The 22,225-nt window shown below is 43.7% G+C and overlaps 1 protein-coding gene across 1 annotated transcript in view; it reads right to left on the reverse strand.

Annotated features, from left to right (window-relative positions):
- The window catches only part of KPNB1 (karyopherin subunit beta 1), a 34,667-nt gene extending 12,726 nt beyond the window's left edge, over positions 1-21,941 (reverse strand). The window contains exons 1-11 of the mRNA XM_034756226.1: positions 21,779-21,941; positions 21,407-21,465; positions 18,234-18,416; positions 13,271-13,471; positions 10,848-11,000; positions 9,252-9,311; positions 8,835-8,924; positions 6,145-6,255; positions 3,971-4,072; positions 1,433-1,657; positions 639-830 (exon numbers count right to left, since the gene is read on the reverse strand). Coding sequence (XP_034612117.1) covers positions 639-830; positions 1,433-1,657; positions 3,971-4,072; positions 6,145-6,255; positions 8,835-8,924; positions 9,252-9,311; positions 10,848-11,000; positions 13,271-13,471; positions 18,234-18,416; positions 21,407-21,465; positions 21,779-21,818 — 1,416 coding nt within the window. The 5' untranslated portion in view covers positions 21,819-21,941. The remainder of the gene's footprint in view (positions 1-638; positions 831-1,432; positions 1,658-3,970; positions 4,073-6,144; positions 6,256-8,834; positions 8,925-9,251; positions 9,312-10,847; positions 11,001-13,270; positions 13,472-18,233; positions 18,417-21,406; positions 21,466-21,778) is intronic.
- Between the last annotated feature and the right edge of the window lie 284 nt (positions 21,942-22,225).

Genomic DNA, 22,225 nt, shown 5'->3' on the forward strand with positions numbered 1-22,225 from the left:
TTAGGAAGAAGATAAAGTTGAACTTGCCAAACCAGCCCAGTGGTTTGGCAATAACACAGCTTGAACGTATGCAAGGGAACGAGATGCGCCTCATGTTCCTCAAGTTAGTGCTGCAGAGGCAGTATACTCAGCTAATAGGGAGAGAAAATATCCTGTCTCTCTCTCAGCTGAATGAGCAGCCGTGGCTGCCTGAGAAGGGAGGCTAGACAATACAAAACGAGGGTGCATTAAAAAAAGTCATCTGAAGACCTCTCTCTTATAGAGTTACCATACCGCCCTAGGTCTTTGTAGAGAAGAGTAGTTCCCCAGCATTTTCAAACTGAAGACAACTTCACGCTTTTTCCCTCCCTGAGCACCTTTCCAGTTAGCTTTCTCCCCATCAGCGCCCTTCCTTTTTTCCTGTCCCCCCAGAGTGCGGCACTCCAGACTTGAGGCTTGTTCACACAAGGTTTCTTGTGGTGGATGAACAAGTCAGTCATCTCTTCACATTAATGTAGTGAGTACCCCATAGGCTGCTGAACGCCTCTAGTTTACGTAGGAGGTGTGCGCACAAGAATTGGTAAGTAAATCCTTCAACCCCACACCTGTTGGTAGAAGCCCAGCCCATATTGTCACATAGCAGTGGGGTCCTGCCTTACCCAGCACACATTGGAAGCCACTCTGGGCTCTGCACTCAGGCCCTCAATGAGACACTGCAACAGCGGAGCGAGGTAAATGTCATTGATGGCGGCTTCAGGGAGCAGCTCACAGATCCTGCCCACCGTCCATGCAGTCGTATCTCGAACCACCACACTAGGATCTTTCATTAGTTCTATTAGAGTGGGCATGGCCTAGGACAGAACCACAAAGTTAGTAAGAAGTCAGAATCATCGCTAATTCACTTGCATGATGCCACTAAGCCTGCAGCTGTATGGGCATGTCTTTTCAGAGTATTTATTCCATGGTCTACCAATAAATGGGACCCCGGAGCTAAGAAGCCACCTTTGGATGTAAAGAAGGGCCATGAAGTAAAGTATTTCCTAGCAACAAGGCCAGGAGCATTGAATCCTACAAGTTTCAATTCTCAGATCCTATATATTGCCTCACAGTGAGAGCTAACATACACAGGGTTAACAGCCTGCGCTAACCAAAGCTGTGTGGATGGAGTGTGCCTTCCATGTGCTGCACAAACAAAGGTGTTCCTGCTCTAAGGATAGCTACTCCAACTGATCACAAGAGTTTGCCAAATAAATGCAAACGCCCGCATGTTACAATTCTAAAATTTACAGTCTTAAAAATCTCCTTTGCAGGTTGTTCAGCAACTGAGCAAAACTGAAGGGTTACACGCAACCATGATCTCTGATCTCCCTTCCTGGGTAGTACTCAAAGTAGTTACATAAAGTCAAATATTTTTGTTCAAGCAAGCCAACCTCCAAGAAAAACTTGGTCTGACCTGAATAACTAGTGGTTTGAGCTGGTTGGGCTCTGGCCCTTCCAAAATGCACCCAAAAGCCATGACAGCTGCATCTCTGTATCGCCAATCTGGGTTTTTAATGTGTTCTTTAATGAAGGGCAGCACATGAGGAACAATGTCATCTTCACAGCAGGTTGCCAGAAGCATGAGGCAAACGCCAGCTGCTTTACAGGGATTCCAGTCGTCATCGTCATCGTTTTCATCCTGGGAAGAGAAGAACACTTGGGTCACTCTTAGCTAAAGTATCAGTTACCAACCAGAGCTTTGCTTCTACCACTTACAGATAAAACTATCTTGCTGGATCCAAGGACAAGGAATACGAACAGGTACTGACTGTGTTTTGACATGAATTCAGTCCACACTACAAACCTAAAAAAGTAAATGTCAGTTACTGGGCAAACTGCACCCTAGAGCCCTTTTATTCTCTCATGAGTGCACCCCTTTAGGTGATGGGCATCTTACTCGGGGTGGAACCACATGGTCCAACCACTCAGAATGGATCTCTGGGTTCCCAATCGTGTTAACTCTGTTTTGGCTCCTGTACGAGTTTCCCTTCAGAAGCCCATGAGAGCATAATTTTGCAGGAACACAAACAACATCTTCAAACAAAATGTTAATCTTTCATCAGAAGATAAAATCATTTAGATCAAAGCATAAACACAATAAAAGGTCTACATGCATGGGTATTACCTACACCAGAGGTTCTCAAACTGTGGTGGTCCGCAGATAGTTCCCTTTAAGGTGCGCACCTGGGCGGCCACCCACCTAATTAATGGAGCCACGCAGGCATGGCTCCACTAATTAGGTGCCTGGACCCTGGAGAAGATGCACATGTAAGGTGAGGTGGTGGTCTTGGGTGAATAAGGGGTAGGTGGGAGGGGACAGGGGGGTGAGAAGAGGGGGCGGGGGGAATTTGGGACATGGAGGGCTGTGGCAGCCAAAGATGTGACTTTCCTCAGCTCCAGGGCTGCGGGGGAAGAGACCCCCCCCCCCGCCCCCTTCCCAGCCCCAGCTTGAGAGCTGCCGCAGCAGGGGAAACAGGGCACATCCATCGCATTAGAAAGGTAAGACTACTGATATTAAAATAGGAGTTGTGTGCTTTTATTTGTAGAACAAAAAAAGTTAATTATTAAGGTTTTTTTAATATAGCGCTTTTATCCAAAGCGCTTTACAATAGGTAGCTAACGGTACAAACAACACTTGGAAAGATCACTGAGTGGTCCGCTGAGACCCTCAGCAATTTTCAAGTGGTCCGCGAAAAGAAAAGTTTAAGAACCACTGACCTAAACCTTTGTAAGTTCTCTTTTGCCAGCTAACTCCATCTGTGTCAGGAAGAAGCAGTGTGTCCTACCCACAGTGATTCTCTCTGTGCTGCAGTTCATGACACCCTCAATAGCTCTTCTACACCACTCAACACCACCCCCTTTTCTAGGGTCTGAGATTTTAGGTCTCCTTTGACCCCAGGCTTAGCCTTTGGAAGAGTAACCCATTCTAGATTGGATGGAACCAGTTAGGTAGCTTCTCCCTCCAGCTGATGGCCCTGCCATTGTTAACCTAACTCCTTTGAAGGTGCACATCTGAGGATGACTTATGTTTCCTGATTGGTTCTTTAACAACCTTACAGCCTCCTGAAATTGAACTATTTATTCAGGCAGTTAGCAATAAAACATGGAATAGGGAAACAATCTCAAACATAACAGCCATTAAAAATTACAGCCATTTCCTAGTGCGTCTCCAACTTGACAAAGCAAACAAAGGAACTCGATACGACGTGGATTTTTTAACTGTCATTTAATATCATGTTAACTAGACTTGATTAAGCAAGTGATTTCATTCGGTTTTGTTTGGATACGGTTTTGTTTGTTCCACAGTCTAAATTAGCCCCTGAGAAGTCCTCATAAAAACAAACAAGTGTGGTAAAATGTGGTACTCAGAGCTTGGAATCTAAGGTTTAAAAAAAACAAAAATAGGGTTCTAAATGAAGCAAACACAACCTTGATGTCCTGTTTTTAATTCCACAAACACCAAACAGTCTGATACTGCAGACTCATGATAACCTATCAAAAGCCTTCAGTAATCAGAAAGGGAAACTTGCCTTAATGAAATGTTGTACAATAATGAAATCACCTCAAGTGGCTGGAACCAGCTTCATTGCAGCCCCAAGTCTCAGCTTTCACAAATAATGCATCATTCAGTCAGAGTGGTGCATGATGTCTCATCATAGACCAAGGACCGCTACATGAGGTGTTCAGAACAAGCATGCCTTTTCCACAACTCTCTAAAGAGCCTAAAGGATCTTCCAGTCCCAGGTCATTAGTGAATCATCTATGAAAATAGAATACTGATTCAATGACCAGGAGCCACATTATTTAACTAATGGCATTCTATCCTACATAGTTGGACTGACAGCATTCCAGCAGTTGCTTGTGTAACGTAAGGCTGGTACCATAAGTGTAAGGTTCTTGGTGCATAGAGACAACTCCAGACAATGCATATAGTAAGGAACCTCCAACTCACCTGTTTAGTTAGTGTCTGTGTGAGAATTGGGACCAGATACTGTAGTGCTCCCTTAGCATAAAATTTGCTAGTGTGCTCTGGAGGCCTTCCTTGCTCTGCTGCCTAGAAAGAAAGGTTACAAAACAATCCTCAATAGCTGCACAGAAACACTTTTCCTTCTGAAAAAAAATCTAATTCAGTTTGTGATTTAAGTTATCTACTTTATGCTGTAAGATCACCAGCAAAAGCTGGACTCTTTTCCCAGGAGGTCTCCTTGAATTCTACTCTAGTTAAATGTTTGATGCACATGCTCAGTTTGCTAGTCCGCAAGTGCATGCTGCCACTCCCCACATTACACAAACATGCTGAAGACAAACTACAAATATTTACAAATTAAACAATTACTAAATGCCTCCAAACAGGAAGGGTAAGAGGCATTTAGCATACAGATTAGACCTCTGTGCCGACTGTCCCTTTACCCTCGCTATTTTGAGCATTCAGCAGAAAAACACATTTAGCTCCCTTTAAAGAAGGACGTTTACACTACCAGTTCTTGGAAAGAAAGAACATCTGCATGAAGAACAAGACACCATTTTCCTTTTCAATCCATCCACTCTAAAGAATAAGAACTACTTTTATTTTAGCCAATTGCTTTTTATAACCAAGCCATAAATCTCACGTATTATACACAATGCAAGAGTAAGCCTTTAAACGTTCCTAGAGGTAAACTACTGGTGCCAGTATCACTGAACTTCTAAGTCAGGTCATTGGCTCATGGTACAGAAACCATTATTATTCACAGAGCTAAGGAAACTCAACCTAAGAAAATACTCATGTGGCCCTGTTCAGTACAAGGACTGAGGAAGGGCTCCAATGAGCCTTAGGGTACATCTACACTACAGCGGGGAGTCGATTTAAGATATGCAAATTCAGCTACATGAATAGCGTAGCTGAATTCGACGTATTGCAGCCAACTTACCCCGTTGTGAGGACGGCGGCAAAATCGACTTCTGCCGCTTTTTGTCGGCGGCGCTTACTACCACCTCTGCTGGTGGAGTTAGAGCGCCGATTCGGGGATCGATTGTCGCGTCCCGACGGGACGCGATAAATCGATCCCCGAGAGGTCGATTTCTACCCGCCGATTCAGGCGGGTAGTATAGACCAGACCTTAATGAGGCAAGAGATCTAAGTTTTCCAAGGTGCTGAGAACTTTATGCACAAAGCTCAATGTAATGTGCAAACCAACGAGTGTGTTCACTATGCAGCCATATCAGCCACACATATGGGACCTCACTTGTCTTTAAAAGAATGCTAAAAATCATGCCCAAAATATGCACTTTACAAACGCTGTTTTCCAATAACCGAAACTCCCAAATCATAACCTAATTTCATCAGAATATTCAAAGACATCTCTTTAGCCCTGTTGAGTTTCAATTCCCAGCCATTCTGGCACTAGAACGCTTGTGTCCATTATTTTAAAAAAATTAAGTCCTGTTCTATTCCCATCTCAGAACAGCAGAAGCATTTTGCTCCAGCTTTCCCAAAATTTTTACCGCAAGAGAGCCACTGAGCCTGAAGAATTTCAGCCCAATGGATACAAATTTTGAGAACTTACGGAAGGAACTTATAGGGACTTGCAGTGGAAACACTCCTGCAACTTGTGCTCCGACTGTAGTAAATATTTCCAAGACACTCAAACCCAGAAATATTTGGGCAGCGTGTCAAGGACAGAGCAAGTTATTGGCCAAAAACAATGAGCTGAGAAAAAGCTTTTACTGATGCTAAACAAACTCGAGATACTTGCAAATACAAAAGGTTACTTGTAAACCCTTGACAGACATCCAGAAGTCTAGCCAGTGAATGAGAAGTTTTGCTACTGAATTGCTCTTCATAAAGACAGCAACCGGAAATGGATGACGCCAATATACTGCCTTGTATACCATGCAGCCGCAAGTCTCAGCTTCCATAATAGATATGCATCACTTAATACTCAGAGTGGTGCATGATCTCTCATCATGGACCTAGGACTGCTACACAAGGGTTCAGAGCCAGCTCTTTAATAAAAAGATTGCCACCTTGGAAAAACAAAGGAGCTTCCAGACCTGGTTCAGTTCCTCCTTTTCAATGTTCGAAACAATGGTTACTTGTTTTATTCACCTAACACTGATCCCCACAAACACCAATTCCAAGCTCACCTCAGATGCTTCAATAGCCAGATCCATTTCCTCATCACAGACGTTTGACCAGAATTCTATTCCCTGCAGAGCCACCTCGTCAATGTCACTTTTCATTGCTTCAATTGTGATCTTCAGAAACACGAGAGAGAGAGAGAAAAGGGGACATTTTAGCAAAAATCATTCTGACGCCACATACTGGCAGCATGGTACAGGAACCTAGACATCCTGAAACAAGAGGCAGCCTGAGAGAGAGCTCGTCTTTCTTAGGGCTTGTCTACACTTGAAACACTACAGTGTGGACTCTACCTACGCCACCAGAAGACGTTCCCCTGCTGGCATAGGTAATCCACCTCCCCAAGAGACGGTAGCTAAGTCAACAGAAGATTTCTTTCGTCCAAGTAGCACTGTTTACACTGAGGGTTAGGTATAGATAGCTATGACTTACATGGGTGTAAAAAAAAAAAAAAAAATCTACACTCCGGAGAGATGTAGCTATGCCAATACAAGTTCCAAGTGGAGACAGCTGCTAAACAATACCTCCACATTTCAAGAGAGTATGACTGGGCAATAGGGAGAATAGCCTTTAAGAACTACAGAATAGCAACCAATTGCTCATGCACACTGCTTAGATACAAATGTTCACAGTACCAAGCACTAACAGATGTGACTGAAGTCATTGGTTATATGGATTTGATTGGAATAGGGGTGTTCGTAGAGAGACCTCCCCCACACCCTAAAAAAAGAAATACACCAAAAACTAAAGATGATGGAGAGGATATTGTTAGAAATTCTTGCATAGGGACCTGCTGTTTTTCACATTCAAGATGTCTTGCTTATGAAGGTATTGCCCAGGTTTGATGGTACATAAGAAGGTGGTGTGGAGGCAGAAGGCAACCTATGACATGGAAAAATCTAGCGATATTGGCGATGTTTGTGAATTTTGTGTATTCCATTATTTATCTGAAATTAATGTAGGATTACTGTCCCTTCAAAATATAGTTCCATCTACAATATGTGGTTCTTTAACTGAGACCTAAATCAAAAATCCTAAGTCCTCTGCCTGGATTTTAAAGATTCTATGGCTCTTTAGTAAGAACAGAAGTTTTCCCCTTCACCACTATGTAATGCTATATGCTAGTTAGCTGCAATGCTCTGTCCCAGAGGTGGCTGCATTATAGGGGTACTATAAGTATCCAGCTTGAAATGTTTTTATTGTTCAGGAAGAGCAGTGCTATAGACCTTAAAATGAAAAGCAGGCACTCCTGTAAAAAAATAAAATCCACTCAAAGCCGCAGCCATACCAGGCAGCTAATGTAGAGACCACATTTATATTTAGACTCAGCCTTTAGTGCCCTAAGCCTGGAAAAGAACAGGCAATGAAAAGGGCCAGGGCCAGTTCCCCTGTGACTACAGGACTGCCAGGTGATTTGTGAAAATGCAATTTTTAAAACCTAAGTGACCAACCATCCTCTAGTAGCAACTGCCACATAGAAGAAATGGGGGAAAAAATTCCAATGAGGAAGGGGCAGAAAACCAATTTCTTCTTCACACAGGCGGAATAGCAGGGAAGTCCTACTTTAAACAAACACACAGAAATCCAATCCTGGGCAAAGGGATGGGGCAAGCATAAGGAACTTCTAAGACCGGCGTTCTCAAACGTTTGTACGGGTGACCCCTTTCACACAGCAAGCCCCCTTATAAATTAAAAACACTTTGTTGTATATTTAACACCATTATAAATGCTGGAGGCAAAGCAGGGTTCGGGGTGGAGGCTGACAGCTCGCGACCCCCCATGTAATAACCTCGTGACTTCCTGAGGGGTCCTGACCCCCCGTTTGAGAGGGTATCTGAGTGTTTCTTAGATTATCTACGTTTGGGATTAGTTATTTTACAATCCACTTAACAGAGAGGGAGAGGCGCTATGAACATAGCTGACAATCATTGCTGTGAAGAGGTGAGATGCTTTTATATTCAGATTAAAAAAAAAAAAAATCTATTTGCCATACATTTGGAGTTAAAGCAGGGGGACCGAGAATCAGGAGTTCAGGGCTCTATCCCCAGCTCTGCCAGTGACGACAAAACCTTGGGTGCATGTCAGCTAACTCAGTGGTCTCCAAACTTTTTTTGATCGCGCATCCCTATCCGTAAACATTTTTTGAGCACGCATCCCCTGCTGCGCCGCAGGGCTGGCTCTACCATTTTTGCTGCCCCAAGCGCGCAAAAAAACAAAACAAAAAATAGGCCGCTTGGACTCCCGCCTGAACTGCCGAAGCGGCGCTGCTCCAGCGGCGCTCCACCTGCCGCGCACCCCCAAGGATCCTCTTGCACACCCCACTTTGGAGACCACTGAGCTAACTCAGTCTGTAAAATGTGACCACCACAACACTATGATATAATTAAATAGATATAATTGCAGGAGAGGATGTCCGTAGTACAAGGAGTCATTCTTTGAGGAGGAAAGCCACTATAACTGCAAATTATCATAACGTATAAATGGTTCTAGCCACCCTAAGAAGGAAAGATTCCAGATTGGTGAGTGTGGGGGGAAACATGAGTGGAAGGCCACTCTTCCTTCTCCAGTTCTTGCACTGCATGGGGTTGGAGTGGGAGACACAGGGGAGCAATTTTCTTGGTTCCTGTCCCTCGGTTTATAAGCATGAGCACACTGGAGTTAAGCCACTATTCCATTTTTGATTTGCAGTACTCACGGCAAAAAGAGCAGGACCCATATATGTTTCCATATACTGATAATAAAGGGACATTATCTTCACCAAATTCTGTAAGGCAGCCACTCGTACCTGTCAGAGAAGGAAGTGGGTCAACAAATGTGTCATTTTTCTGAGCACATCAAGAAAATGTTACTCTCGATGCAGAATTCATGCAACAGTCACCAACACTCTTTTCAGGGACTAATACTTAATATTAGCATGTTTGTAGCCTAAACATAGCATGACTAAAACTAAGGGAAGCAAAAATCAATGCAAATTATTAGTGATTAAAATTACTCCCAATTAAAATGAGTACTATCATATAGCACTATTTCTTTAAATATAACACACTTAAAATTCCAGAGGTCACTGGATGGTGCAGCGACAGACAGTTCAAGCCGTTATATCATCACTTACCCTTGTATCTGGACATTGCGTTGCTTCACAGACTACTTGCATAATAAAGTGCCTTTCAGACTGCAAAAGAAATAAAGAATTAGAAGTGTATTATGCAAAAGGGTTTAAAAATCTTCTGACGGGATTATATTTTAATTCTTTGACTCGGAGAGCACCTGATCTTTTCAGCAATTACTGCCCCCAACATTACATTGCTACAAGAGCTAGGCAGGATATAGGCAGCCACTCGCCACACCGCTTTTTCATAATTACTTCCAAGTGATAAGCAGCCCGCTGCAATTGTGAATCCCAAATTTGAATGTCACATGCAAGTAGGTACATTGCTCTAATCAGAAAAAAAAAAATATATGATCACAGCACTAGGGAAAGCAAGTTTTTTTTTTTAAAAAAAGCTATTGTCTCCTAGATTATTTCAGCAATTATTACAAAATGTGTCAAAAGCGGATTTAGCTGGGACACTAATTTTCTGGGAGGTGTTCAGAGGAGATAGGGAATATAATAATTTAACATTCTATTTACTACTCCCAGGCCCATTTAGAGGGCAGAAGTCCACCTACAAATGCAGTCTGAACGGATTACGCTCAACCAGTTCATCAAACGTTAAGGCATCGATGGAAATCAACAACAGCTGAATGGTTGACTCGGGAAAGGTTTTTATTAAGCAAGCATCCCAAGATAAAAGTTTAATTACTAGTTCCATTTTCCATGAAATCTCTATGGTAGGAACACGAGGGGTGTTCTGAACTCAGAATGCCAGCAGAGGTCCCTACTTTAATGCCCTTGTAGATTTTAAATGTCCCCCCACACACAATTTCAGAGGTAGAGTCAAAAACTAGATTGCTGTCACATCACTAGAAAGGAAGTGCTGATCCATGCTTATCCCTGGTCTACACTAGAGTGTTAGGTAGATGTAAAGCATCTTATGTTGACCTCTGTAAGCGTCTACATGAAGATGTAGCTCTCACCGATAAAACTTGCCCACTACACTGACTTAACTCCACATCCGTGCGAGGCGTAGTGCTTTAGTGGATGTAGTTCGGTCAACACCGTGTCAGCATAGACACTCTGTTGCTTACATTGACTGTTGCTGCCCTTCAGATGCCATCCCACAATGCTCCACCCTGGCAGTTAAACTGATGGAAGCGCCCCTAGTGAGGACACGCAGTCGACACAACGAGCATAGTATGAACATGCAAAAGCGATTTAATTACTGTGATGGCTATGTGTCGACGTAACTTAGGTTGACTGAATTCTGTAGTATAGACTTGCCCTTAGGCTACTACAACAACATTGCAGAGAGAAGAGTTTGATTAGGACACAGAGCGTATAACAGGCTAAACCCGAAATTCAGTTCATATTTAGCCACAAAAGTCCGTGATGCTCCCTTTTCATTTTAGGTCTTCTCCAAACACTTCCCCAGTAGTTCTGCACCACAGCAGACTTTAAAACTTTAACTGTACAGCCGCGAACCCAAGTCTCAGCTCCAATGGAATGATGCATCAAGCAAAGTTCAGCGTGGTGCATGATTTCTCATCATAGACCATGGATTCACTCCTTCCCTTTCGCACCCCGAATTCGGTGGCTTTCTTTACTCACCTCTTTGTCAAAGTTTGCTTTGGTGAATTCCAAAGAGTTCAAGAGTGCATTAGTCGCGGCTAGCTTCACATTGTTACTGGGTTCCTCCTTCCGCATCCCTTGGATAATGGCGGTGAGAATTTCATTGGATTTGTCCTGAAGCTGCTCTGGATCCTGAAACAAGGAATAAATAGTGGTGAAGTTAGCGGACGGCTTGCAGATTGCATCTCCGCTTTTCAGGTGCCTGCTCCCCTACGTATCAATTCCCCCCCAATACGGTTTGGCAATGAATTCGACAGGCAGAGGAAATTCAAATCCTTTAAGGCCAAAAGGTCTTTTGTTCACTAGAAACACCAGGGGTCAAATATGAGCAACTTAACACCTCCCTGTGACACCAAGGCAGTGCATCCTTAAAGAGGGCAGTCTGCTGCACCTGGACAGCAAATGCATTCCAGAGTTTAAATCACAAGTGTCAAATATTAAAAATAAAAATTAAATATTACCACTGTGCTTCAAGTCAGCAAGCCTCAGGCTGCCTCATGCAGCTATGTTATAGTGAGGTCAAACTGCCGCCAATTTCCACTCTATTCCCATTTGAGCAGAGGCATATATCAGTGGTCATAGCCCTACCACTGTGTCACTAACAGGCCCACGTTTGGTATACTGCTAGTGGATCATGCAAGGATCAATAGCAAGGAAGGACAGCTATAACCAAAAGAGGTAGTAGAGGTTAATCATTCAGGGTTGGAGGGACTAAATGATGAATACAGAACACCACCACTTATACCACAGGAAAAAAGGAGTATCTGGAATGCAAAGTCCCAAGGGCCCCTAAACTATTGTGTTAGGATTTATCAATATCACGTTGAGGCACAATACAAAGCAGTGTAAAAGGGAAAAATTCTGTTCAGCAACCCAGGACAAATCAAAAAACCCACTATGGATTAGTGAAGCTTAATTACTTGCTGTCTTCCAGACAAACGGCTGACATGCACTTAGAAATCCTGGGTGTATTTGTAACTGACGATGGTTGACCTGACGCCCCCCTATTCTAGTAGTAGTGATTGCAACTTTGAATCACCTCTTCATTTTACGTATCTCAGTACCAGTATTTTCCCTCCCAAGCCTGTTTACTTGCCCCAGAACTTATTACTGACAAAATTTTTAGTTTTCAATTCAAATCAGTCAGGCAGCAATTCAAACCCTTCAGACACTCAGTGCAGCAAGAGGCACACTTATCTTTTCAGGTCGCTTTCAAAATCTGTTTTTCCTCTGGTCTCTCCTCCTGCCTTATTTTTGTTGGTTTCTTCCACTCCCTGTCCTCACTGACACTTCTGATACTGTTTCTTCATTTTACCCTATGAGGCTTCCCTCACTGCCTGCTCCCTGTCTCTCTGCTCTTCAAGGAGGGGACCCGCCTTCTGCAGTCATTACACGTTCTTCAGACCTCTCCATCTACCACGGAAGCTTCCCAAACTTTGATTCCAATATTCCATCCTTTCTCCTGTAAAAGGGACACCACCTAAAATATCCCACTTGCTGCACGAATAGCAGAAGGGGAAAACATGTTTATCCTATTACACACTGACTGACAAGATGTTTGACCATAGATTGAAAAGTGAAAGCGGACCCTCCTGCTTTCCTTGTGAAAGCCATTACACAGAAAACTTGCCTATCTAGACCACTGCTTTTATAAACTTCTCTGTCTGATAAACTAGATGTACTGCACTGTACACTTTAGAAGGAGCACATCTGTATGCTTTCCAGAGTGTAGTAAGGGGCAAAATAACCATTCAATGGCATTTACACAGAAACAGGCAGGAAGCCAGTTTTTGTTTTCAGCCTTAGGTCACAACACAGGGTTTTTAAGTGCAGTTCAGATCAGCCACTTGTCCTATATACACAACACAGTTTGATACTAAAAACAAAGTTGTCTATAAAAATTGTGACCGTTGTTTTCTTAAGGTCCTTGGCTGGAAGGTGCTGTATAGAGCGAAATGTGTGTGTCAATATATAGAGGATACCTGGCCCAGCCCATGATATAATGAAATAATTTAGACTTTCCAGTCCCCAGAGACAACCTCAGTAAGCATTTACCACTTAGTTGTAATCATTGGACTCATCAGGATTCTTAAAATGGCACCCATCTCCATAGACTGAACACCATGCACACTCCATGATTAAATCTGCACTTTAATAAAGATGACCTGGATTTATGTTGCAAAACCAGGTCAATTCTTCCTTCAGATGCCACTCTTTGCACTTTGGTCTCATCCGTGGGTTTTGTGGGGAATCATTCTGCTGCCTAACTCTTAGTATAGACATCCTCAAACCACAGGCAACAAAACAGCCTAGAGGGGTTGTCTAGAGAAAACAAGTTTAGAAGGGAGAAAAGGTGAGGAAAGAGGACACTGCATAGCATATATTCAAGAGAAAGCACTTACAATATCCTGACAGATGTAACCAATTGCCTCCAACGTTGACTCTTTCATGTGCTCAGTGCTGTGTTGATTTGTAACATTAGCGACCAGCTGAGGAATGAGTTCAGGCCACTGGTTCATGGGAATCTCGGCACAGGCAATGCCAGCCACACACTGTGAGGCTGAACTGGGCCTGTATGTTTCCGTACCCAATGTCTGCAAAACCTGGGGAGAAAACATCAGCAATTTAGTCAGACTTTTCCAAATCAATTTCACTAGTCTACACACTTTGATTATTTGATATCAGTGACCCAATATAGGAAGATTGGAATCTAAGAGCTCTACTTGATGGGGGAGAGGAGAGAGAGTATAGCAAATGTAACTAGCATGAGTTAGCCGATCAATTTTATTTTTACCCGCAAACATGGATTAAAACAGAAAATATAAGATTTTCTGCCTTTCCCTCTACAAACAAGCATTTAACCCCAGCAAGTGAAATGAGTTTGCCCCTATATTGACAGGGTCGTGGTTTACCCCCTCCAGGCAGCAGGATTTGTCTGCATGATTAAATACATTTCTCTAAGGCACCCTTCACATTCTGTGAAGAGTGCCCATATACAGCGAACCATGAAGGGAACAATTCCCCTTTCTCTGCTATAAGATTATAAATCAGAAAAATTATCCGCAAAAGAAAGCTTTTCAACTTAGAGAAGAATTACATGAATGTCAAGTAATTTGGACCCTATTTCTTGATACACTAGACAAAGAATGGTGAAATGGCTCAAACAACGCTAAACTTCCATGACCTCTCTGCTTTTCCCCTTCCCTCTTTCCACCCCTCCACCCTCTCCTTCCTTGTTTTGCCTGTGCATGTATGTTTTTTTAAATTGTTATTCCCCCCACCCTAACATGTTATGCCTGTGTAATATTGTCCGATTCTCTATTGCCTGGTCTTGCAGCTTTGATGAGTTATAAAGTTGCATAACTGTATTGGCTATCCTGTGAAATGGGCAGCATTTGGTAAACATATACATGCTGAGATTCATTTACTTCTTTGTATTTTTTATTATGAAAACGAATAAAAATTAATCACAAAAAAATTGGATAAATGGCATTCCCAATCAAAAATATAACCGGACAGCTTAGGAGAAGATGATCTTTGAGTGGGGGTGAATAATATTTTCCATTTCTATTATAGTTGAATCTCTAAGTCAAACCGTCCCAAGAGGAAGCATTGAATTGCTTCTGGCAGAGTAGTATGGCACAAATTAAACCTGTTTATTCTAACTGGTTGACTTGCTGAACAGTCTTTCTAGTCTTTGCTCAGCAGCAAAGGCATTTTGTACTCTCCACTTCAGCAAATAACTGCCATTTTTTTTTATTTTTAAAGAATTTTAGTAATTGCAGAACACTCAGCCTTGGATATAGAGATCTTTCATTTATCCATACAATAGGTACAGCACTGTTGGTGGTATTGCACGGTTCTCCCAAGCTACCTACCACTATTGTCTTAGTTGACCTTTAGGAACAAGGGGAAAAGCTTCCATGGCCATTCAATGTTGGGTATTCACAATACCAGTTGGAGCCAAACATGGAAGTGATTTAATGATGGGAATGGGACGGATACACCAACTCATTTCACATTAGCCCACTGATAATCAGACAGCAGTAATTGGTCAATACTCTCCCATCACTGTTTAGGTCAACTGCACCTGTATTCCCCCTTTGTGATCCAGCACAGGCATCCACTATTAGGTTTTTGGCTCCCAGCCATCCCCTCTCTTGGATGGAGAGGCATCTCTCTCCATCCTGACCAGAGTTTTTCCCATGCTGCACAGTCCCCATTCTAAACTGAGTTTCCCAGCAAACCAATCTGCCTTAATTGGTCAGCATCTGCATGTTGCTCTCTCTCCAAAGGCTTTGTATTGCCCAGTTTTAAGTTACCACACAGCCCTTTCTAAGCAAGTACATTTATTCTTAAAGTGAAAGCATTAGAGAAAATACATTAAAAACAATAAATCCCCACATGCACGCTAATAAGCTTACCAGAAATGACCCCCCCCCCCCCAACTCCAACACGGGATCTGGCAGGCAACCAGCCCTTTAAATCTTATCACTGTTTTTTTTTCCCCCCTTGTGCTTACAAGTACATACCCGCTTTTAGCCCAGAACAAGCACATTCATGACAAGTCCGTCTCTTTCTGTAATATACAGCTTGGGTTTTTGTGACCATGAACATGTAATCAGTCAGACAATGGTTCTCTCTTCAGGGTGTAGCTTCAAAAGGTTGGGTCTGGAGGTGGGAACTTGCATTCACCCCTTCCCCACCCAGTCCAGGTGTCTCCTAGGAAACCCATTTCATTTTGTTTGTCCCCAAGTTCCTTCTTATCTGGCATATTGTTTAAAATAGTACTTTGAAGCTTCCCAGGTTTTACATTGGCCAGGTCTCCCCCCCAGAGAAGTCACATATAATCCCACAATAATATATACACTTTTCATTCATATACAATGGACTCCAAAGCTATTTAAATTTAGTTCAATAAGATCTCCCAAAGATATTGCAGCAAATTGCCATATCTGTCACAACTCCCACTTAACCTCTAAACAGGAAAAGGGGTAGTGCAAATAAGAAAATTCTCAACGTTTTTAAGAAAGAGCTAGTCATCAGGAATCTTAAATCAAAAAGTTCTCTCAGTAGATCACTTGCACCAAATGATCCAATGACAATGAGTAAAGGATGATTACTTTAATTCTTTGGAGGAATAGTATTAAAAGCAAATGAAACTAATGAGTTTTCTTCAACATACTACAACACTGCAGCTCCTAAACTAGGGATCTGTTATTCTGTAATCATACTGTTACCAAAAACAAAAACTACTAAATTTCCTGTCACACATTTGTCAATTGAAGTAAAAAACATCAAAACAGCATTACCCCTTTTTTTCCCCATTGGAAGTAATAACTGAAAAAAGTTAAATTATCACACAATATCTAATCATCCAACCTTACTCTGGAGAATACTGTGTAAGTGTTAAACATTCAAAGACACCAATAATCCCAGACAAATGATTATGCAGAACGGGTAGTCCATTTGCACCCAGAATGTACCCATTATAAAGTTCTGCATGGATCCAAGTGCACATACATCTTCAAAAGTCAAAAAGATAACCAGCACAAAGGACTCTCTGGTTGAGAGCGCACAACCCATTGTCATTAAAAAATATAGCAGTTATCTGTTGGAAAGCCATTATTGCCAGGCCAGCATTATGTCTCTTCATGCTAACCACTTGCTAGCACAGCTAAAATCTCTTGCCATCTCCTCTCACAAAGGTCATAGCTTTTAGCTTGACAGATTACAAAGACACTCCACATCTTTACAAAACTTAGCGGTAGCTTTCAGCATCTGGAATTTCAGTAATAGTTTTTAACTGTATTCTGCAAACACCCACAGTGTGCTAGGCCCAGTGTGTGTGTGTGTGTGTATATACACAGTTTATATATAGTGTGTGTGTATATATATATATATATATATACACACACACACACACACACACACACAGACAGAAAGACTGTCCCTGTCTCAGAGATTTCACAATGTATGCGACAATTAACACGGTTTTAAAAAAAATTTTTTTTTAAAGAAACTGTTCAAGTATGAAGAATAAAAATCAAATCCCAATGCATCTGTAAACTACTAGTGATGAAAACTATGTCCTCCAAAAAGTGTGGAATTGCAGGTCATCATTCAGAAATCATTCTGTCTGGCTATTCATATGCTTCTGAAGAATGCTTTAACAAAATACAAAAGCAGTCTCAGTTTTTGCCCCAAAACCTCACCTATAATTCCTCCTTCAAGCGCCATGCTCCAATAGCAAATCCCACTTCTTTCCATGGTAAGGAAGAGAAAAACTAGTAGCAGAACAGAAGTGGAAAAACCTACCCTCTAACATTATTTTAACGGGTGCTGAACATATTATTCTTCCCTAAGCACTGTCCTACATTGCTTATTTAAGCATCAGAAGTAGACATTTGTCACATATTTTACACATCCCGATCTCATCACTGCTGGAAGAGTACTTACCAGGCTGCAAGCATTTGAGGGGATTAACTAAACTAGAGGTTCTTATTGCACACCCCGTTCCAGATCTACCAGATGCCCACATACCCCCACCATTCTCATCACTGATACGTTGGGTGTTCTTCCTAACACTACCTGTTCTTTAGCCATTTGCCCATAGCTCAGTTACAGACAGATATATAGTGCGACATATACAACTGAGAAGAAAAAAAACACACAACCAAACCTTGACTAAGTTCCAAGCTCAGTTAGACTGGACAGTTGCTGGGCAACTGAACCCATGGCGTACGGTGTTTGGAGGTGAGGGTTCTGTATATCAGTGTCTCTGTGTTCTCATTGGTATATCTTAAAAAAATTAACTACCGTATTTTAGAACACAAATTCCCCTGGAGTTTTAAAGCTTCATCTGAGTAGCCTATTATGAAAATGCAATAAATAATAAATAAAATCCACCAGTACACAATTTCTCCCATGTACCCATCCAGCGAGATCTCGTGTACCCCCAGGGGTACACATATCACAGTTTGAGAAACCCTGAACTAAAGCAACACAGCCCTAGACCTCAATTTACGAGAAATTAAAAAACCCACAGTGCTGTGTTCTACCCCAGAGATAGCTGCATTACAGAGTTGGTGAACTTGTTCCCTCTTCCATCCTTTAGCTACTTCTCAGGTGTGTTCTGCAATTTAATGCTTATGAAATAGCTCCTCAGATTAAAGGTGCTACAGCAACAAAGTATTAAGTACAAATGAGGTTCATTGTTCCATAATAGCAAGAAACGCAACGATTTTTCAAACAGTGAAAAATAGATCAAATGTTCATTACTCAGCCATACTGTGGGAAAAATGATAAGCCGTTTGGAAGTGAATGGACAAAAATGGAATTCATTGAAGTACAGAAGTTACTTACATAGTTCTTGACTTCCCTGCGGGCATTGGCATCGATTGCAAGCCATCTCTGTTGGTACTGGGCCTTGATATCTGGGTCCTTAGACGTCAAAGAGTTCTTGATCTGTAAACCAGCTGCCACTCTGGCAACCTGGCTGTTCCCTGGATTTGCCAGCACTCTGGACAGTTCCACAAGGAAAGTGGGCTGGGTCGGGAGAAGAAAACATGCTTATCAATGGATACAAACACATACTTCTCTAATCTGCTCTTAATCGGAATCTGACCCATTAGATTTTTGTAACTAAAGAGAATTAAACTTTTACCCAACCAAAAAAGAGCAAAACTCTTTGGACAGTTTATACAGTATCTGACCGATAGCATACTGCTGCTACCATACGACTGTGTTTTATCCCAAGAGTATGAATGTTAAGATCCTAATTTGAACTACTGAAAAGCAACGTAACTAGATGTTGGATTTTTTCAGATTACTTCAGACACTCAGTTACCTTCCATGATCCTACTGTCTGTTTAAAGTATTCCTTTAAATAAAGCACTCCGGTCCTATTCCAAGGCCTATATCATCCAAGATTGTCTGTGTTTTTTTTTTTTAATTAACATGAATTTAAATGCCCCATCGAATAAAAAATAATAATTCTTTTTTCCAAGGGGAGCACCAAGTCAGTTTCCTTTTGGAATTTTTTAATGCTTTTAAAAGCTCAAATCAGGTGCTTTATATACAGTAAAAATATTTCTGTAAGAGCAAGTTTATTACATGATTGCTCTGATGTCAAAGATATTATTTATGCAGGGCTATTTCACGTACGTTTATCAAAACCTGCATTTGTACTGTTCGCTTTTGCTAACAACTAGTGAAAAAGTCCTTAGTATTCAGACTATTTGCAATTTGGCAGCTTGACATTTGATACATTTTTGCTTTGTGTGGTATGGAGAAAGAGCTCCACTAGTGCAGCTCTTGTGCCAAGACTGACCAAAGCCTTGTCTCCACTAAAAATTGTGTATGTGTTTTTCGATGCAGCTGCACTGGTTTCAGTATCAATTCATACAAAAGTGATTCAGACATGGTGGAAAGAAGTCTTCCTGAAACAGTTTTGCCTGCTTTATACTAGCATTTAACCAATCTTTTAAATTGGTGCAACTGCACTCGTAGTTAATGCAAATAAAATTTCTATTGGAAACCAGGGCCTAAGAAAGACTACCTAAAAATAGCTAGGCAACAATTTTTAAGGCGGTATTAAGGACAGAAGAACTTGTGTTCTCCATGGTCCGAAACATCACCTAAAAAAGTTAAATAAAGCTATCAAATCTGTTTTAACACCCAAACTGCAGAGTTTGAAAACAAATATATAGTTTAAACCCACCATTTTAAGCTAAATCAGTCTTGCAAAAATATCCTGAAAAATGCAATGCCCTGGGCACAAAATATACTTGTTCACTTTTTACCATAATGAAAGAGCTAATTTTACTTATCCATCAAAAAATGTATTCATATTTGAGACACAACATTTTGCAAGGCTGGATTAAATTAAAAATGGGGAAAGCTTTCAGGAAAGGGATGTTTTTGGAATAGAAAGTGAAAATGTTGCAAGGACACACACATCCCTAGAGGGGAAACAGTGGGCTCAACTCCCAAAATGCCATACATTTGATGAAGACTATGCAAGGAAAATCCACTACAAATAAGAGTAGCCAGCAGTCACCAGTTATTTATTCTCACACCTGCCTCCCTCAAATGGTTAGGTGTTTTTTGTTTTAAAGCTACTGACAATAGCGTTATTCATTCTAGGCCCAAACTCACAATTCTAATTTAGAATTTATTTAATTTTTCTAGACTACAGACCAAAACCCAATTGTAGTGTACTCGTTCTCACAGCTTCCACACACAAAGCATTGCAGGAAGACTCAGCAAGAGTCCTAAAATAAAGGCAGAAAAAAAAACTTGTGTTTCAGTGAAGGGCTATGATTCATTAAACAATTAGCCAGAGAATTGGAGCCAATATAAAACTGTAAGCCCAACTGTAAGCAACTTTGATTACCAGGTTTCACAACCTTTAACATTAAATTATATAGAAGTAACTCGCATAGGTTGTCAATTTATGCTGGTGGAGAGGAAAGAATGTACATGGTTGCCAAAAAATTAAACACCCAATTATTACCTCCAATCCATCAGACAAGTCAGTGACAACTAACCTTCACAGTAGCAAAGAGGAATGCAATAATTCACCCATTTTTAATCATTCACACAAAGAACCAAAGATTGCCTCCAGGATGAAAGCAGAATAGCAATTCTAAGAATCAGACCCATAGACCCTTATTTTAGTGTAATAGTTGTAATGTTGTGCTTCGATTACACAGACAACATACATTAATGATAGGACATATTTTTAACTCAATCCCCCCTTGATTTTAGCAGTGTGGACGATGCTAAGAGTTCATAACACGTTAATGAAAGTGTGTCATTTGCAGATTTTTGAGTACCCTTTCCCTCTGGAACAACGTGACCCCCAGCCTTTCATTTCCCTTAAACACATTCTAAACCGGCTCTAACTCCACCCAGGGCAGTGGACCACAGAGCTCCCAACACTGGTAACACCTTCATCCTCTACCTCAACCGGGTCACAGACATGTGGGGGGGGGAGCGAGGGGAGAAGCACCTAGTACAGAAGAGAGCGAAGTGTGTGAAAAGGGGACTAGAGCAAAAGGTAAACAGGATCCAGACACTGGAAGAGGAAAGAGAAAACGGAAGGGCCAAGAATGAGACAACCAGGAGGCCTGGCAAAGTGAGGGAGGAACGGACCGGCCTATGGGAGCCATGGGGGGGTTGGGAGCAGGCAGAGAAGGGTAAAGGCCCAAGATAAAGGGGGCAGGATGCAGGATCAGGTTCTGCAGGGGGGGAAGGGAAGGGCCTGCGGCCCGGGGGGGCCTCTCCCGGGCGCAGCCCGGGCTCCCCACATGGCCCGCAGGCCCCACCGCAGCGCCGCGCAACCTAACGCGCTCCCCCCCCCCCCCCCCGCGGCCCGGCTCCGCGCCCCCATTGGCCGGCGCGGCTCCCGGGCGCGTCCCCATTGGCCGGCCGCCGCCCCGGCTGGGAGCCGGCAAGTTGGGCTGCGCCCTTGATGGCGGTTCGGCCTGCGCGGGGCCGGGGCCAGGGCGGGGCGCTCCCCGCCCGCCGCTCACCAGGTTCTCGATCGCCGCCTGCTCCAGGAACTTCTGCGCCGCCTCCAGCTCGGAGCGGTCTGCGGGGAAGGGGGGAGCCGGAGTCAGTCACTTGCCCGAGCCCGGGGCCCCACCCCCGGCCCGGAGCGGGGCCAACGGGCTCCCCCGCGGCCTAGCGCCTCCGCCCGGCCTCCGCCCACAGCCCGCGCCCGGCCCCGGGCGCCGCCCGCCCCCAGCGGGGCCGCCCTCGCCCCCCTTCTCCCCGCGCCGGGGCAGGCCCCGCGCCCGCCCCCACCCAGGCCCGGCCTCCCGCTCAGGCCCGGCCGCGCCCGCCCCGGGCCTGGCGGCTGCCGCGCTCCCCCCCGCGTCCCTCCCCCACGTGCTGGCCCCTACCCGGCGAGACCGTCTTCTCCAGGATCGTGATGAGCTCCATGGCGGCGGCGGCGCGGCTCCGGCACGGGGTGGGGTCCCGCTCGCTCGCGCTCTCGGCTCCTGGTGCGTGGGGGACCCCGGGGCGGGCGGCGGCGGCGGCTCCGGGCGGCTGTGGCGGGCGGCGGAGGGAGAAAGGGCCGCGCGGCTGGGGGGGAGCGCGCGCACCGACTAGGCGGAGCGGGGGGAAGGGCCCGGGCAGCCGCGCGGGCGGAGGGATATGCCTGAGCCGGGCCCGCGCCGCGCCGCTGCACAGACTCATTGGCTGGCAGCGCCCAGCACGCGCGGCGCTCATTGGGCCAGCGCCGGCGCCGGCGCGCGCGCGGCCATTGGCTGAGCGGGGCTCCGGCGCCGCGCGGCGATTGGCCCGTTTGGCCGGGCTGAGCAAGGGCGGCCAGGAGAAGCGGATGG

This window comes from Trachemys scripta, chromosome 23 (genome assembly GCF_013100865.1).
Source record: "Trachemys scripta elegans isolate TJP31775 chromosome 23, CAS_Tse_1.0, whole genome shotgun sequence".
NCBI lineage: Eukaryota > Metazoa > Chordata > Testudines > Emydidae > Trachemys > Trachemys scripta.